Source organism: Zonotrichia albicollis, chromosome 10, assembly GCF_047830755.1.
Source record: "Zonotrichia albicollis isolate bZonAlb1 chromosome 10, bZonAlb1.hap1, whole genome shotgun sequence".
Taxonomy (NCBI): Eukaryota; Metazoa; Chordata; class Aves; order Passeriformes; family Passerellidae; genus Zonotrichia; species Zonotrichia albicollis.
Genome location: NC_133828.1, coordinates 35,271,475 through 35,290,719, shown reverse-complemented (window position 1 = coordinate 35,290,719; position 19,245 = coordinate 35,271,475). Strand labels below are relative to the sequence as shown.

At 40.8% G+C, this 19,245-nt stretch overlaps 1 protein-coding gene across 12 annotated transcripts in view; it reads left to right on the top strand.

Moving 5' to 3' along the window:
* CLASP1 (cytoplasmic linker associated protein 1) overlaps window positions 1-19,245 on the top strand; it is a 170,616-nt gene that overhangs the window by 71,448 nt on the left and 79,923 nt on the right. For 7 of the 12 annotated variants that reach the window (XM_074548770.1, XM_074548773.1, XM_074548771.1 and 4 more), the window contains exons 9-18: window positions 8,833-8,985; window positions 9,950-10,023; window positions 10,691-10,783; window positions 12,144-12,289; window positions 13,016-13,151; window positions 13,875-13,945; window positions 14,921-14,980; window positions 15,703-15,780; window positions 17,574-17,741; window positions 18,508-18,557. In XM_074548770.1, coding sequence (XP_074404871.1) covers window positions 8,833-8,985; window positions 9,950-10,023; window positions 10,691-10,783; window positions 12,144-12,289; window positions 13,016-13,151; window positions 13,875-13,945; window positions 14,921-14,980; window positions 15,703-15,780; window positions 17,574-17,741; window positions 18,508-18,557 — 1,029 coding nt within the window. Of the gene's footprint in view, window positions 1-5,267; window positions 5,423-8,832; window positions 8,986-9,949; window positions 10,024-10,690; window positions 10,784-12,143; window positions 12,290-13,015; window positions 13,152-13,874; window positions 13,946-14,920; window positions 14,981-15,702; window positions 15,781-17,573; window positions 17,742-18,507; window positions 18,558-19,245 lie in introns of those variants that run through there. The other 5 variants (XM_074548779.1, XM_074548781.1, XM_074548778.1 and 2 more) reach the window with 4 other exon arrangements.

Sequence of the window (19,245 nt, the reverse complement as noted above, 5' to 3'; positions counted from 1 at the left end):
CCCTGTGATGTCATGGCAGCAGATGGTGCAAATAGCTGGAAATCTGGACCTGGTTGTGGGGTTGGAGTCACCTGCCCTGTCTGCACATGGGGCTCCTGCACTCACTGCTGAGAAACACTGTCCATTGGAAGGCTTCAGATTGTTGGTGTGCCTGCTAATTGAGTTCCATAGGGTATAGGCAGTCCAGGTAAGACAAAATATCACCTATTTAGTTCCACAGGTATCTCCTTGTTCCTTCAGGTTTCGGCAAATAAGCCCCAGGCTGCTGCCAGCAGGTGTCTCCCTGGGAGCTTGGTTTAATCTTGGTTGCAGTTTTCCTGTAGTGCCAATCCTGGGAAATACAGAGAACTCAGTTTCAGGTGTGGCTAAGCTTCAAGCATCATGTAAGAACAACTAAATTAAAATTTTTATTTCTAATATGTTGATTCTAATATATGATGCTATTTCTACTTTTCCCAAGCCCTTTGCAAATGCTTTTTTTTGAATATGCATAGAGCAGGTTTGAAGATAATATTGGGAAAATAAGAAAACATTTGTGGCACTCCTTGCATCTTTAGTAGGAGGAAGAGAAAGAGACCAGTACAAAAAACTGTTCAGGAATGGAGTTTAATCTAGGCTCTGGCAGTGCCCTGGATTCTTCACACCCCTGAGAATGTCCCTCAGCTCTGTCTCAGTTTACTCACACATTAAAATAACAACAAATACTTCTTGCTCTTGTTGAAAGGCTCTGCTTTTTAGTTACATTTATATAATTTTTAAAGTGAATGCTGTGCAAAGCTGATCACAGACCTGGCAAAGGAGGCTGTTGCCTGGGGTGCTGGATGTAGTGTGGGTGACCGGCAGCTGGGTGATGCTGATGCCCTTTGCTGCCTGAATCCTGATGTTGACTTGCTGCAAACACAGGGAGTCCAGGCTGTTGCCGTAAGTTTTCTAGCAAATGCAGAGATGGAGGTGAGAGCAAGGAAAGGGGAAGGTTCATGGATTGCTCTTTAACCTGACACATCCCTGCTATGTGTGCATGGGGAAGTGGTGCCTGAGGGAGTTCCTCTGCCTCTGCAGAATGGAATTTTTCTGTCTTGTGAATGAAGGCAGAAGAATTAACTTTCATTTATATAATTATTTGCATAAATAATTAAACTTCAGTAAGGCTGAGGCAAAATCTTAACATTGCCACTGCAGTGCAGCACAGAGGATTAATATTAAAGTGGGAAATAGTGAAATCTGCAGTTTGGGTGTGACAGGATGCTGTGACAAGGCTCATTCCTGAAGTTCTGTCAAAAGATGTTTTCTGACTCTAGAAGATCTCCCTGATCCATCCTGCATCCACAGCCTTTCTCACTGATTGGTATCTCTAGGGCCCAGGGACCCACTTTGTCTCTTTCATCTCTGAAGATTATGCTAATGATAGCACAGTGAGGAGGGAGTAATAAGGCAATGCAATTTAAAGGGTATTTCCAAGGGTCCAGAACAGAAGTGGGGCAGCACCCCCTGGCACAGGCAGCAGGGAAAGCCACAGCAGCAACACCCTGGTGTGGAGTGTGTTGGAGGCTCTGAAATAGCTGGGGTGTTTGTGAAGGCTGGGGAGATGTGTGGACAGCCTGGCAGGGATGGAGGGTGGGTGCCCCACAAGGCATAGTGACCAACCTCTGGGAAACCACAGGGGTAAGTGCAGGGCAGGGAGAAGCTGCTTTTGCTCTTTAAATTGAAACTTTATGTAAATGTGTGGGATTTTGGGGTGGGTGTGTTTTTCCAAGGTATGCGCTGTGTATTTCCTGGTGCTCTTGAGGTCTGGGGGATGGCTGTGTGGCTGGCTGGAAAAAGCACTGTGGGAATATTGTATTTCCAAGGATTACTTTGAGGAAAGTAAATCCTTATCTCTGTCTCTTCTCCACTTTGATTTTGCCTTATGTACATGTTTGTGTCTGTCTCTCAGTTACTTAATTTTTAAAAATCATTATGGGGTAAAAGCTGTGTCTGTGCAGCTCCTCACACATGGGTGTTTGATTCTCCTTTAGGTGTCTCTATGAACTGTGGTAAAGTAATTGGTGAAACTTATAAATCCTAGCTCTTAATGAGTTTATTTCAATATTTGATGCTTTTGTGGATTATTTTGGTTATTTGAGCTGGTACTCTTTCACTCAGTATCATAGTTATTATGTTGTCTGCTATTGGTATTTAATTTAATAAAGCTGATAGAAATATAACATTTGTACCGTCTCTTTTCTAAATCTGCTTAAAGCTAATGGAGATTTTCATATGGCTGAAAACTGGCTAAGTGACAGTTTCACTAACTTTTAAAAACTCCCATTTCCAGGTGTGTTAGTTTCATGAACAGAAGTTTCTTTAAAGTTTTGTTTGCTGTGCTCTTAGTTGTGCTAGTGCTCATAGATGCTATTAGAGGGGGCATGCTGTGACTTGTTGACATGATGGCATTAATACTGTCAACATTACGGTTAAAAAAAGTTCTGTTTTGAAGTAAACAGGCTCATTAAATCCTTTTTATTTGTCTCTTGTTTTCAAGTCTTTAAAATTCTTGTTCTCAATCATGCTTGCAGCTGTTCATCATGGCTACATCTTAAATTGGAATAATCTGATTCCAGGATTGAAAATTTTAATGTCCCTCAGAAAAGTAACTTAAATCATCATTAGCTGCATGATTTCAGATCAGTCTTCTGCAGGATGATTTTGTTTGACTTACCAGGCCAGTCTCTGAGAGCAGATTTTGGGTGTTGCTGGGCTGTTGCTTATTCTTGCATATTGAAGTTGGAATTTACTTTCCATATGCTTATTGTGTCTGCCTAGTCTGGGGTTGGATGTGGTCAGGTCAATGTGTGCAACAATCCCCTCATACCAGTTTGGTAAAGTTAATTTTATCGTACTGATATGGGTTTAATAAATATAGGGTTCCTCACTAACAAGAATGTCCTTTGTAAATGATTTCTATGCCTAAATGTTCTTCTGCTTATAGAGGGATGGCAGGCATGAATACTCAGAGATTGCTGTCGTTGGGTGCTTGAGTCTAAGCAGTATGTGTATTAGAACAATAGCATATGTAAATACAATGTATTTGGAGCAGAAGACAATTCCAGCTGCTACTTCTTTGAGGATTTTTCTTTTCCTTTATGATAAGAAAGTTGAAGACCTATTAGATTCATTAGGTAGTGATTAGACAGAATGAGGCAGTAACCAAGATGATGGCTTTCCTTGCTAAGGAGGGAAAATGGAAGCATTTGGGATTAATGAAAAGCACGTGGTGTTTAAGAATAATTTAATTTTGCGCCTGCCTGGCCTGACATTCTTGGCCTGAGTCTCTAAGCACCACCTTACCCGTGGCTGATGGCAGCTGTGTTGTTTATTGTATTTATTATTGCCATAAATACTTTGACTAGACTTGCATTGTTGAAACCTTATTCCAAAAATCTCCTACCCATAATGATGTGGATTGTTGCTTAAATAGGGTGATACATGAGAAAAGAGAAAAAAAGCCAAGGTTCTGGGTGATATGCATGTCCTTGTCATTGTTCAGCCCCTGGAGCAGTTCATGCTGAAGTCAGGTTTTTGGGACTCCAAAGCCAGTTGTGAAGGAGATGAGGTTGTTCAGCACATGGTTCCAGAAGGCGGCAGCCTGGGTGGGCTGGGACTGGAGCTGGTGACTGGGTCAAACTGGGATAACTGGATATGGTGGGAGAGAGAGGGGCAGGTGGCATTGGCAGGACTGACCAGTGTCACTGAGGCCAAGTGAGTGGCTTTTTAGGTGCAAAACACTGCCTGGTGTGGAGGGTGGGAAGGAGGAGCTGTGTCTGGGGCCAGGGACACAGCTGGGACACTGGGAGATGGCCAAGCAGGAAACCTTAATGATGTGCTGTGCCCATGGACTCCTGCCTGTAGCTGCCTCTGCTGTGTTTTTAAACACTTAATTCTGCTGAGGACCATATGCATGTCTCTTTATCTTTAGTGGGTTTAGAAACTCATTTTCCTGGAGAAACCTCTACAACACCTATGTTGGAGTTGGACAGCCTTGCAGCTAAGCCATGCCTGGATTTCATGTGTGCTAATGGGAAAAGGCTTCTCAGCTGAAGCTGTCTCACTTGGACACCCAACAGAGGGTGACAGCAGAAGTCACAGCTGGAGATGGGGGTGCCAGATGCTGCCCTGGGGGGAGGGCATGAGCTGAGATGTCAGAGGGGTGTCTGTCACAAAAATATGGTCCAGTGCTCATGGACTTGTGCCTGGCAGAAAGGATTAAAGAGGAACACACCCTGTTTCCTTTGGCATTGGTAGTTTTGCTGGTGTGTGTTCTTGGCTTGTAAAGGGCTCTCAGATCTTCAGGGAGCTGGGCTTTGCCCACCTAGTGGGGATTGAGCATGGAATCTGGAAGTGCTGTAATGTTTGTCAGCTTTAGCAGCTACCTGTCTGCTCCTGGTGGTGGAGCGTGCCATAGGAATGGTGGGAGGCAAACTCCTCTGGTGTTGTCCACTTCCATCTGCACCCAAAAGTGGGATTCTTCTGAGAGTGTTGCAGGTGATTCATGCAAGAGGTACCCATCCTGCCTGTTTCAGCTGCTCTGATGCTTGGAAATGGAACAGATGATGAGTGGGCACAGTGGGCCCAGCACAAGTTTAGTCCTTTACAGAGTCAAATCTGAGGATCGTAGTGGGGCATCTTTGTGAGGAACGGATGTGATGGAAAGCTCTCTTCCCAGTCTGTCATCACTACAGAGTAGCTGTCTTCTCTAAAGCTTACAAACAAATAACTAAAAGATTTGAATCTGATATCCTGAAGTTTTTGAAAGCCAGAAAACATCTTTTTTCATTGGAAAGGACATTTGAGGCTCTGCTTTAAAAGGTCCCAGGCTGGTGGTGTGGGCAAGGGAAGTGCTGGCCCTTGTTTACCATGGTTCCTGAGTAGCAGCCTCTTCTCCCCACTTTTCACCTTGGCCAGACCTGAAGGGGTTACGTTTTAAAATGAATAATGACTAAATTTATTCGTCATGGACAAATGATGACAGCTGTTGAGATGCTCCTGTTAGCGCTTCCCAGGGGATAAAGTCAGGCTGGCTCCTAGTGCAAGGCAGCCGAGCCAGGCACGCTCAGCTCATCTTCATCCCGGATTATTTGTCCTGGCTTCCCCTCGCTAGTAGGGAATTTCCTCCCTAGAAGTGAACCCAAGTTTGCTGGGCTGAAATGGGTGTTGCTAATAAGAATTGTGCAGATCTGCAGCCGTAGAGAGAGAGAGAGGACAGAGGCCATGGCTGTTTAAATCCACGTGTGAAGACAGCATGCTTAATGAATCCGAGGGGCAATGATTGATTATGTTGTGGACTGAAAGCTGCGGCGCTCCGTGAAGCACTCTTACATCTGGGCACGCTATGGAAAATATGAAGGAATGTTGAGGAAGCTTATTTGCAGAAGGATATGTACTTGTAAGCAATTTTCTCTTCTTCTTAAATAATGTAAAGGAATTGAAAAACGTAAAGCAGATTGTCTTCTTTCTGTCTCTGAGACAGCAGAGTGGCGAGCAGACAAAGGCCTCTTTTATAAGGGCATGTCTCTGACAGAGAGTGCTGTAAGGTCCTTATAACAGAGCACTGGGGGTGTCTTGGGATGGGAGAATTAAATGGTTATTTAATGTTAGAGTGGGGCACTGATCCTGCTTCAGTGCACCTCAGCTGGTGTCCTGAGAGTTACACCCTTGCTGAATTTGCCATTTGCAGATATGATGAAAAATATGATCCTGATTCAAATGATTATTATGAGCAGGAATCAATGGGTGGCAAAGAAAAAAAGGGGTTTGTAACAATAATGTATAATAGCTTGGTTTTCTGTTCTTTTCTGTACTCCCTGTCCAGGTTCCTTTCTGTTCTTTGTTTCTCTTTCTGTTCTGCACACGTGCTCGGGCAGACTTGATGTGCAGTTCTGAACGTGGTGCTGTCATTCTGCACTGCTCAGATGAGAAAATGCTGTTGGGTTGTTGAAGGGCTATTCTGGTTTGATAAATATGTGATGCTTAGTTTGCAGACTTAATGAGCAGGAAGATGAGATTGTAATCCAGTCATCCCCAGAACTGTGGGTGGGCTGGTTTGATTTTTGGAGTGTTGTGTTTTTTGCTAATGCTCAGAAAAGCCTGTTTTAGAAAGAAATTATAGTCTTATTTAGTTGCTAAAATACTACAGGAGTGCAATGCCTTTAATATCTGGATTTTTTTTTAATTTTGATTTATTATATGAAATAGGAAACCACACCCTCTTCTCCCTTCAGCGGGCTGAGGCTTTAAAAATGCATATAGAAGAGGAAGTGAGTTAACTAAGGCTGCATCCAGATGGTCTGAAATGCAGCTGATGGAGAATTTTATTACCTGATGGAAGAGGCTATGAACTAGTAAAAGTACCTTTTGTTTCAAATATGACTGGCTTTCACCTGGCTGTTAATACACACATGTCAAATAATAGTTGGCTAAATATTTATATAGGAGCTTTTGAAACAATTGCACCTGGAACAAGTTTTGCTTGAAGTTTTTTGATTGAATGGCTGTCCAAGTCTTTCTGAATCACTTAAACTTTGTCCTAGAGGCTTCAGAGATTACACATTTTAAAGCCTATTTTGATCTGCCCTGACCTTGATGCAACTCACACCAAGTAGTGTTTTTGAAATAATTCCTGTTTGAACTAGACTGTGTCTTTTGGGAGGGAAAAAAAATTCAGTTTTGCTTTTTTAAGAGCTGCCTGTGGTAGAATTCACTGGGTGATGTACCTCCTAACCTCACAGAGGGTTAGCCCTGTGATTATTGCAGAAAATGAAGGGGGGGAGCAAGGGGGAAGAGAGAAAAAAAAGGCAACTCAGAATTTAATTTGTTTTTAACCTCTAGCCAGTTGCCTTGTTGTATATTTTTCTATTAGGTAAGAAATAATATTAATAAATCACACTGGAAAACTGTGTTAATAAATCTTCAGTAGCTGTGTTAACACAGAACATAATCAAGTAACTTATTAGGAATCTGGCTAGACTAAACAATCTCTTGCAGAGAATTTTCATTTAATTGAATTAAAAACATATTTTCTAATCCTTTAATCATTCTCATGATTGTTCCCTGAGCTCTTTTCAAATTAGTTTTGAATTACATATGTCAGAACAAGACTGGTGTCAATAGGGAGATAGCACGGTCTCCATGGCTGCCTTCAGGCACTGTGTTAAAGAGACAGCCCACATCCTAATTGTGGTTTATATTCTCTTCAGCTGTGTGACCTGGAATTTATCTATTTATCTATATTCTTTTCACTTTTGCCTTGTTCACTTTTTCCTGAACAACAGTACAATAACAGTAATAGAACAACAGTTATTATTTTACCCCTTTCATTTAGAGTTGTTTTTTTCCCCCTAGCCCTTTCCCATATTTCAAGACATCTTAAACATCAAAATGAAGAAATGTCCACCTGTTTTCACTTTTGGGATGCTTTTTTGTAGCTGCCATGTCAGTATTGAGTTGTGATTGGAGTATGGCATCATGTGCACTGCTGCATATCAAAATGGGGGGGCGGGTGTAGGTTTTTACATGATCTGTGATAGTTCTCCTGTGTCCAGCTGCTAATAAGCCAGTGCCACTTAGGGCAGAGAAAACTGAAGATGGTTGAGCTGAGAACAAAACAGGCTTTTCTTCCTGTTCTTTTGCCTCCCCAAGAATATGTCTGTATTGTTATCAAGTTTTTTTTTACTTTCAGAAAGCTCAGCTTGTATTAAATTTCACTCATTAGTGTCTCACTAGGAGCCTGTATTTGTTACTAGATGTTCCCAGGATCTTTCCTGAGCAGGGATGGATTAAAGCACCTGCTTGACTTTTTGCCTAGTGAAAATTGTGAAGGAAATGTTGCTAATCTGGTGGAGAGTGAGTGTGTACCTTGGGCTGCTGGAGAGGGATGGGCATGAAGCTGATCTCAAATCTTGAATGAAGTGTTCCTGTGGAGATGCTGAGTGATGGGGGATGAGCTGGCTTTCTGGCCTCAATAATTACGTGTTCCATCTATATCAGCTGCCCAACTGCTTTGTCACCTTTCAACCTAAGGCTGTTTTTTCAAGTGAATTAGCTAATCTGTGTAAAACTGCAATATAAGCAGTCCTTTGTAATTGAAGTAACCTTGACTGAGAATCAAAGTGGCTGTAATTCATTTTTAGTTAATTTATGTTCACATTTGGTGGTAGAGGCTGAAGTTGGATGTACACAGAAGGTTCTGTAAGGTTTAATGCACGTTATAATTATGTTTTTATGAATTTGAGGAAACTTTTTGTATTGTCGTGTAAGGAATCTCTGGTGTTAATTTAAAGAGTTAAAGGGGATTTGTAGCTCCAGATGGGTCTGTGATTAATGGTTTGTTGTTCATCAACAACATGGGTGTTACCATATGAACTTTGTTGAATGACTGTTTATCCTTGGTCTGGTGCAGGCAGTTGCTGCTGGATCTTGGATTTGCTTGTGGTCTTAGTTTCACTACAGTCTGTGTCAAAAGAGTTATTGCAGACATAAACGTGAGAGCTGCAGACTGTCAACACCCCAAGTATTTTCTGGGGCTTGCATCTTTTTGCTGTAGATTTGAAGTTCATTCTTTTCATCTGAATGCATTTATTGAATAGTTTATAACATAGTGGCTGCAGTGGAGAAGTATTGGGTTCAGTGAGCTGGTGCTATTCCATGGCTAACTGGATTTTAGCATGAGGACACTGCTAAGATGGGAGCTGGCAGAGCAGGCTGGAAAATGTAGCATGTTTGCCATAACACAGTCATGTTCCTTGTGCCATCCCTTTGCTTCATTGGTCTTACAGCTGAATGTGGGTTTTTTGACAGATAAAATTTTTGATGATGAAGACTCCGTGGATGGGAACAGACCTTCCTCAGCCAGCTCCTCTACATCTTCAAAGGCCCCTGCAAACTCACGCAGAGTTGGGATGGGCACTACCCGCAGGCTTGGCTCTGCACCTCTGGGCTCCAAGTCTTCAAGTAAGCCAATTGCCTGTGTAAATTGATGTGCCTGTGAAGTATTTACAGTGTTCATACTGAGCTTCTTGCAAGCACTTCCAGACTGGCCCCCAGAATCCAGTAACAAATTTTTCCTTATGCAGTCATTATGTCTTGTGTTCTCTGCATGCCACAACCAGAGTCTGGTAGGATGAATCTCCAAGCAATCCCCATATCCCTATAATTTATTTTGCATTTTGTGAGAGGTTGCACCGGTGTAGTTATGCACTGAGGGCAATGAGTAAATCATATTGGTGCTCCAGTGTGTAGATTTTTGCCTTTGTAGTTTCAACTCTATCTGAACTGAGGCTGCTTATAGCTACATAAGCTATATAGCCACACTTCAGCCCTTGCAGTCTAAACCTGACACACTAGCTTTCTTTTAAGACCTTTGGGCATTTCTGGTAATGAAGGTGCAGAAAGGATACTGATCAGTCATTCTGAATGTTAGCACTTATTCTACATGGAGCTCTAATTCTCTATGTGTCCTAGGGAAAGGGAGAAAGTTCCCTATATCAGGCAGTCTCTAATCTGATTAGTATTCCAGAGACTGTTTATCTTCCTTATCGTTCGTCTGTTTGTGCACCTGTCAGATCTCCACCTTCATCTATTATAGATGGGATTAAATCCTTTAAAATAAAGTCTCCCATATAATTAAAGTAAGTATTCCCTTTCATCTTTCAGACTGTGTCCCCTAACTGTTGAGTGACTACTGTAATGACTTCCCTAATGTGCCCTGTGTGCCTGTGAGGTGAAGGATGCCATGAATGTCTCACCAGTGCCTGGCATTGAATTTCCCTGCCTCTGCTTTCATTACATCTGCAGCACTCCCAGGCTGCCTGAGTAGTGAACTTTCTCCTGATTAAATGCCTTGATAGCTGGTGGTTTCTTAATTGATTCTCTTGTTGATAACAAGATTGAAAAGGCTTTTTCACTTGTGTGTCAGCAGCCAAAGAGGGGGCAGGTGCTGTGGATGAAGAAGACTTCATTAAGGCATTTGAAGATGTCCCAACAGTTCAGGTAAGTAGAGTTAACTGTTAAACCATGCTGTACTAAAAAGCAGAAGGTGGATATAGGATCTCATGCTAATCACTGGCAAATTGTGCTTCATTGTGATGTTGGCAAATCTTTAAGGGGAAAGCAGGTTAGAAGTTGAAGGGGGAGGCAGGTTTTAAATGGTGGGATGTGCTAGTAGTTTATATGAAACCCTCTGGGAACTGAAAGCAGTAAAGGTGACTTGTGTCTCAGGGATCACTGCTGTTGTGAGTGTGACATCTGGACCATGCATGTTTGCTGATTTAGCTGGATAGCTGAGATGCATCATGTATCCCCTCTCCTTCACTGGACCTTTATATTTGGGACAGCTGAAAAGCACGTGTCTACTCATGATCTTCTGTAGGTTTTGACTAATATAGCCACGAGTAGCTGCAGAAATGCTGCTTAAAATTGTGAAACTATACTAAAATAATGCGATATGATCCTTTAATCATCTTGTGATAATTGCTAAGTTTTTAGTTGCAGACAATGGGTGTAAATTCTCTGCATTGTGCAAAGCCAGTTGTGTCCAAGGCTAGCACATGATGTTTAAGCATAGAGGTGCAAAGGATATAAGAATGTAGTTGGGAAGTGATCTGATTTTATGGAGTAAATCCTGCATTACAGTGCTACTCTGTATTTCAATTTGTAGATTTATTCCAGCCGGGATCTTGAGGAATCCATAAACAAGATCAGAGAGATCCTGTCAGATGATAAACATGACTGGGAACAGAGAGTTTCTGCGGTAAGTCGTGAATTTAGATAGGATCTCTATTAATAGAAGCTTTTTCTACACTGAGCTTAATCCCACTGAGGGTACTGAGAAAGCCTCAGACTAAGGCTTGAATGTAGTTTTAGTGGTGAGCACTTGTTATGTTCCCCCAGACTTGTGAGAAATGTTTCCTTTTCAGACTGAATTTAAGCCACATTTGTGAGGAAAATTGCTGTTTGGTATACAAGAGTCTGTTGAGACAGCATCAGGTTGAACTGGAAGTTGTGCAGCAAATCCAGGTTCAAAGCTAGAAATTTGCTAGCAGGTTCTAAGATCAAAATGTCAAGTCTTACTCAGAATATCTTAAAACTTACCTGATAAGGCAGAAAATTACTTTGCTTACAGAGAACTTATTTATACTTCTGCAAAAGGGAGGTGTAAAATAGTTCAGCAAGAATCTACACACTTAAGTTCTGAATAAATAAATATGACTGTGGGAGTGTGGAAGTGGAAATTGGGTGTTATATGCATGTCAAGACCATATACTGCTTACTGAGGTGAGCTGTGTTTTCATGGTACAAATAGATGCAGTCTTGTCTACACAGTAGACTTTCATCACTGGTGTAGCAGCTTTGCCATGTCTGTCAAACCCTGAATTACAGATCTGAGTGGCAGACTGGGCTGATTCAGTTTACTTCTGTTTAATTTTATTTCTGTACTGAGTAACAGGGAGCTGAAATCGAGCCCATGTGCAGATGCACTGGTGCACGGGAGGGCCTGAGAAGGTGTCAGAGGATTGTCTGTAGGATGAGAAGATGTCAGAGGATTGTCTGTAGGACGAGATGGTGGTCCCTGTAATATTAATAGGAAATTTCCCATTTTGATGGGGTCAAGGTTCCCCTTCTGCTAGAGACAGATAACTTTTAATGAAGTCAATGGACACATTCTGGGTCTGTCATTATTACCCAGGCCTCAGTGTGAACCATGCCCTTTAAGTCTAGATAACTTTTTAACACAAGAGTCAACTGTGAGATTACCTAAACATTAGAAGCTGCTGTAAATAAGGGAACAAAGGGGAATGTTCAAGACACCTTTTAGTTTAAAAAAAATATTGTTTGGTTTATTAACTATACAATTTGAATTGCTGAATGCAGCACTTCTGGATTTCTCTAAGTTAGCAAGGATGTTTAGCTTATTGTACTTAGTATGTTAACTAACCATGGGTTGAATATAAGATAGGAAATAATAAAATAACTTGGACATCAAGAATCAATTTTCTCATTGCATGTAGGTGAATAATTGCACAGGAAACCTGGAACCAGCTATTGGTCTTGAGCTGTCTTTTTATTTGCTGCTCATTAACAGTCACTGATTTCTTTTATACTCCTAACAGTTGAAAAAGATCCGCTCCTTACTTTTGGCTGGAGCTGCAGAATATGATAACTTCTTCCAGCACTTAAGACTTTTGGATGGAGCATTTAAATTATCTGCTAAAGACCTGCGCTCTCAAGTCGTCAGAGAGGCTTGTATCACCTTGGGGTGAGTTTATTTTCTGTGTGTGTTTGAAATGGGATGTAGAAGAAAAGGATCTGGCATTGGTTAAAACACAGTTAGGATGCAGCTAGTGCAAAATAGTTAAAGCTAGAACAGGATTTGTCTGCATCTGTTTCAAACCCCATCATGTAGGCCACTAATTGTAATTTTGCAAAGCTGTGTTCCTGAGTACTAAACAATGCTGATGGGGTGCACAGAGTGAATGAGCAAGCCATGCCTTCATGCACATGTAGGGAAGCACTGAACAATAAAGCTGGAAATGTTTGCGTTTTGTTCTGGTTCAGATTGAGCTAGTTTTTATTTCTGATGGTCTATTCTTTGTGAAATAGTTCAAGAAAAAGTGTGCTGCAGTGTTTCTGACATTTTTTTTTAAATAGGGAGCTTTAGAGAAGTTGTAATATAAAGTATAAAATAACAACAATATTCTATCACCTTGATCCCATTTGTTTGATAATAAATTTTTAGCTGTGCTAGTTACTTTATTTTATGCTGACCTTACAGTTTCTCAGGGTTCAGATGAATATAGGACACAAGTTTGAAATGAAAGGAACTGTTTTTTGAAACATGGTGTTATCTGTCCTTTGGAGTTGGAGAGGAGGTGACAGTTGTGAAGATTGAGATGTCAGATGTGCTTATGTCACATATTCTGTACAAGTCTGACTTGCTTTATCTTCAGCTCTCTTACCAGCATGACTTCATTCTGTTTTTCAGACATTTGTCATCAGTTCTGGGAAACAAGTTTGACCATGGGGCAGAAGCCATCATGCCAACAATTTTTAATCTAATTCCAAATAGTGCCAAAGTCATGGCCACTTCTGGTGTTGTAGCAGTTAGATTAATCATTCGAGTAAGTATACATCAAAAGAGAATAGTGTTATAATTTCCAAACACTGCAGTGTTTCTGATGAAATATGAATGCTGCTGCAATAAAAATGAGATTAATGCCTAATCTACTTTTCTGATAGTGCTGGGCTTGGCTGTTTCAGATGTTCTGCAGCCTTGTGCAGATGATGTTTGTTGAGCTCTGCCAAAATAGTAGGGAAAATGCTTCTTTTTGCAGGGCAAGATATTTCCATCTCTCTAAGAGCTGAGCAAACATTTTTCTTTGAAAGGGTGTTAGACCAGCCTTGCAGCACAGATTCATCCTCCTAATTATGCTCTAAAATACCTCACAGACAGTCTGTGTATCTCAAAAGTCTTAGTTCACAGTGGTGACTCCTGCCTAGTGATTAATTGGGTAAGCTGTAGGTGGCCTAATGTCTCTAAAATTGTCACCATTGGCAGTTTAGATCCTCCTGCAGTGACTTTAGCTACTTCACTTTAGAGAGTGTCATTATAGAAGAAAATCAAGTATTTATTAAGGGTATTTTAGCTGATAAATTGTAAAATATTTTGATATTAAAAGTCTGCCTATATCTGTTAGTGTTCCTTTATCTAGCAGTTCTGTTTTTAAGTATTGAGCAACAATAAGGATCTGAGTACTGAGCTCAGGTGGCTGAAGGAGATGGTCTTTCATTCTATGGAATTGTTGTGTAAAGATTTCTTCCTGTTCTTGTTTCTTTATTTCCAGCACACGCACATCCCTCGGTTAATACCCATCATAACCAGTAATTGTACCTCCAAGTCTGTTGCAGTTAGAAGGTGAGAATTGAGTTTGCATTTACTGCTTTTTAATAGTAAATAGATGCTTTCTGAAAATGTGAATGTGCTTGTTGTTATTTGTGAAAAGGGTTGAAAACACACTTACTTATTATAACATAAATCTCATTCTTCTCCATGATTTGACTTCAGATTAAAAGTCAGCTATCCTGTGTAAAGTGCATCACTGCAGAGAGGAAAAGGCATTTTTCCACAAGAAGAAATGTTTTTTAAACAAATTGTTGTCCTTGCATGTTGTTATAACAACATATTTTGGCATTTTTACCGACACGTTCCTCTTCCCCACTGCTGGCTTGTTACAGTGGCTTCTTTTCTTTGAGCCAGTAAATCAGTCTTACAGGAAAACATCATGTGGAAGGGAAGCTGGACTGAATGGTCTAATGATCCTTTCTGCACTTGGAATCTACGTGCTTCAGTCCACTACCTCACTGGGAGACTCTTGTCTCTTCCTTATGCATTAACTGGCTCTCTTTGAGTTAGACAAAAGGAAGGGCTTTGTAGCTGTATTTGGTGACAAACTTTGAGCACATTTCAGCACACTTGTGCCTTACGGTTCTTGAAGTGACGAAAGGAGATCAAAGTTGGAAAGGTCTCTCCTCACATGAGGCTAGCTGTGAGGTTTCTGTGTGAAGCCTGGACTAAGAGGTACAGAGTATCAGTGCCAATTTCCTGGGACTTATCCTGTTTAATGAAAAAGGAAACTTCCAGAATTGTTTTATGGCAGTTCCTCTCTTCAGGCTTCTCTATAGCAAGCTGCCTCCAATTAATACTTCTGACTGTTTATTAATGTTGTTTTAGAGCTGTTGATATTTTTTATTGGGGCCAACACTGAATTTTGATGTCCCAAAATGTTTCCTAAGCAAACCTTGGTGTTGTTCAGAGTCAGCTATGGCAAAGCCAGTGTGCCCCAATTAACTTAAACTCAGCATTTCTTCTCTTTCTTTTCTCTCCTCTCAGGCGCTGCTTTGAATTTTTAGACTTGCTGTTGCAGGAATGGCAAACACACTCCTTAGAAAGGTAAGTTCTGAATGAATACCAGTGGGTTTGTTCTGTCCTATTTATCTGGAGCGAAGGAGATAATTTCCTGGGTCATTCTGGAGAAAGGATCATTAGGAGAGAAGGCCATATTAGGTAGCTGTAGTAGAAATGTTTTTGCCATCCAAAAGAGGCACATATGTACACACATTGTTTGTTCTGTAGTTCTCTCAGAGTTTGGTGGGTATGTCTCCTATGCCAGCCTTGGAAAACCTGGCTGAGCAAATCTCTGAACTCAATAACTTTTGTTTAAGAATTTTTTTTTCCTTTTGCACCCTGAAGTGAGAGGATGAGGTTAAATCTGCTTCATGTCTTATCAGGACCTTCTGAGACTTCTAAATTACTTTAGACTAGTGACCAGTTGAAGTAATTGTGCAAAGAGAGACTAGGACACAATTCCTTAGCCCTAGACTGCACAAGACTATTCAGGGCTTAGGAGACTGTTCTAGAATCCAGGCAGTTTGGATAGCTAAGTAAAGGTCTATGAAGGATGCTGCTTGCTGTCTCCTAGACAGCAGTGTGGATGAAATAAAACTGACTTGTAAGAATAAATAAATAAAGGGCACAAAAGATCCTTGATGGCAATGAAAGGATGTGGTGAACTGTTTGTTCTCAGAAACGGAGGCAAAATCAAATAAGTCATTTCTTTCTAAGTGTGACACATCTTTCTGAACTGCTGGATAATATTTTCTTTCTTATTTCAGACACATATCAGTATTGGCTGAAACAATAAAGAAGGGAATTCATGATGCAGACTCTGAAGCTAGGATAGAGGCAAGAAAGTAAGTGGAAGCTGTTGTTGGTGTCTCTTCTTCCTCCCCTTCTTTGCCCCTGTTTTGTGAGTCAATGACACTGAATGGTTGAGACAAAAATCCAGTCAAGATACATTCTCTTGACTACCCAGCTGGTGGAAAAAAGAGAGGCTGAGGAGTGGCCATTTTGTACAGTTCCTTGAGGAGGGGAAACAGAGAAGGAGATGCTGATCCTTTCTTCCTGTGATCTGGTGATAGGTGGGAATACTTTAAAACTGTGAGGGAAGTTCTGGCTGGACATCAGGAAACATTCCTCTACCAAGAGAGGGGTCAAACACTGAACAGGGTTCCTACAGAAACCTGTTTCAGGGGCACTTGGACAATGTCCTTGACAACACACTTCAACTTTTGGTCGGTTCTGAATTGGTCAGACAGCTGGACTAGATGTCTCTTATAGGTCCCATCCCACTGAAGTAGCCTATTCTATTGTTATTTGCTACTCCTGAAATCAAAGTCCTTGTGCTAGTACACTGCTAAATGGTATCCTAAATTAAAGTAGTATTGTATGACAGTGAAAAAAAATTGTGTATATCTATAGGAAATTGTAATATTTGCAATTGATTTTATTCTTTTGAAGATTTTATGCCTTTCCATTAATATGATCGTACTTACAGTAGTGTGCTGTGTACCAGGGTCCTGCTTTTCTGAACAGAACTGCAGGAACGTTTTTCTGCAGAAAGAGGATAGTGTAAAACATAAAAACAATGAATAATAAATTTTATTAATCTAAATGCTGTGTTTTAAGCAGTGGTGTTTCACAGTAGGATGCTTAAATCCTTTTGAGAAGCAGCATGTCCATCACTGAAAATTGCAGTAGTCACTGAGACTTCACAGTGGGTGACTAGTTAAGCTGAATAGACAGCAAGGAGAATGGCACGGGACTTCAGAGAGCATGCTTAATTCTCTCTTCCCATGTTTATTCAATAGTAGTGTGGCTGATTGTTTTCTTCTTGTGATGTGAGAGTGCATGTGGCTTCTCTGAGGACTGGCTGTCACACACAAACAAGTCTTGATTCATTTGATCTGATGATCTTACTTTTGAACTGCCCATGAGTTGCCCCTTGAAAAGTACTGAGAGTCTTCATCTCCTTTGTGCCTCAAGAGTGAATGGTGTTTAGCCATCAGCCAGGAGGTTTGGACCATAGAGGAATTCTTCCCTCATCTTAAAATGCTCTTTTATTTTCATCATGGCACTGATTTGAAGTGCACGTGAGCATCTCTTTCCTTTTTCTTGTTGGTTTGTTTTTTTTTCCAAAAAGACAGGCAGCATCCTCAGCTCAGTACAGAGACATGTCTCTGCAGCATTCTTGGGGACCTGTTGGTTAAACTTAAGGAAGGAAGCAGCAGCTGGTGCTTTCCTGAATCAGGCCCATTCATGTGTGTTCTGCCTTTGGCAGGTTTTGAAGTAGCTGCTGCACACCCAGTCCCAAACTAGTGTCAGTCTGGTGGGCCTGCAGTCTCCCATGTGCAATAGACAGCTGGGGGGATGAGGGCTTCTTCCCTAATTCACCTTTGTTGGCTGCTCCTGCTTTTACAACAAATGCACTAAAATGGTTCTTTTATTTGGTTTGTCTTTGTGCAGCTGTTTGAGCAACACAATGGTTGAAAAAGCTGTTTGTCTTAAATGTGTCAGGGCAGTAGGAGCTTGGAAATGGCTGGGCATTGGCCCCACTGATGGGTATAGTGAGAAGGGCCCTGGCTTTGTGCCTAAAGCCCCTAAAGCCTGGCAAGGGTGTGTTCACAGTGCTGTGCCTCATTTCCAGGTGCTACTGGGGTTTCCACAGTCACTTCAGCAGAGAGGCAGAGCATTTGTACCACACCTTGGAGTCTTCCTACCAGAAGGCCCTGCAGTCCCACCTGAAGAACTCTGACAGCATCATGTCCCTGCCACAGTCGGATCGCTCCTCCTCCAGCTCCCAGGAGAGTCTCAAGTAAGGCTTTGTGTCACTGCCTCTCCATTGAACTGAAGGGAGCCATCACATTGCTTTGGCTCATCTGGTCATTATTTGGACTCTACACTTGGTTACTCCACAATAAATTGTTTATTTATTTGGTTGGTTGGTTGGTTGGCTTTTTACCCAACAGTGTATGAACAACAAAACCCTGTACTGGCTTTAAAACATAATCATTATCTTGACTCCATAAATAATTTTCTAGGAAGTTATTTGTGCTCAGCAGATACTATTAGTTATTCCTTTCAGGTGCTTAAAACAGTGCTTAAATTCAAGTTCTGCCTTTAGCATTAAGCCTAGAGGTGTAAGTCTGTCTCTTTCCAGATAAAAGAAAAAAAAAGAGTAAATTAAACTTGAGTGGTAACTTATGTCACTCCGATGTTGAATGTATGTATTTTATCTACTCTCAGGTATACAATCAACTTAAACGCCAAATGTGTGTGATTTTAGTGTAAGACCTATATGAAAAATATCCATAACTTACTAATGTAACTTTTTAAATCTACAAAAAGTGTTCTTAAAAATATTTTTTGCACTAATAATGTGAGTACTTATTTATTTCTTAATGCTTTTATAAATAATTTCATGATGGTGCTGTATTCTTAAACAACAAACTTTGGCAGTTTATTCCTGCATATAAATAATTTCCTATTAGCTTAGTTGTGTACTGACGGAACAGAATTGTACTGCTCTTAGTGACTGAAATATAAGTTTTGTTTTAATAAGTGTTCGTATTAACTTCCAGCCGTCCACTGTCTGCCAAAAGAAGTCCTACTGGAAGTACAACATCAAGAGGTGAGAACAGGAGCTGGAAAATGTGCTTAGGTGTTGCTGAGGAAGTGTGACATTGTGATAATCAAAAACCAGCTTTGATCACTGTTTACTGCTCAGTAAAAAACAGCAGCTCAGAATGTAGAAATCTTAATTACTTTTGCAATTTACACCATATTCTGTGCATCAGCTGCTGATAAAATAATGCTTTTAAAATAAGTTAGTAAATCAATAATTTCTTACACCTGAAAGGAAGCCTAAAAAGCCTTGAAAATTGTAGCCAAGGTACGCTTTGTAATAGCTTGAATAAACTGCTGCTGATGCTAAGACATGCAGCTACGTAGTCTAATAATGCCTTCAGTTTTACAATTTTTGTTATTTATTCTCTGTGGTTTCAGCACTTACTGGAGGTGTCTGCAGACAAGTCCTACAGTGTTAATTTCCATCTCATTGCTAATCTGTTTTTCTTGTCAGATGGAATATTTAGGTACAGCTTTTCTGTCCTATGTTAATGCATACAATAATCTAAACAATACATTTTCATATAGAATATAATAGACAAAACTTTGTTTGTAAAAGATAAGCTGCCTTTTACACCTGACCAAGGTTGGGTTCTGGCTGGTTTGTCTGTAACTACTGAGACCTTTGATTCAAGGAGATGTTGTTGTGTAACCTACTTGACTGTGCACACAAATGCATGTTTGCTTGCAGC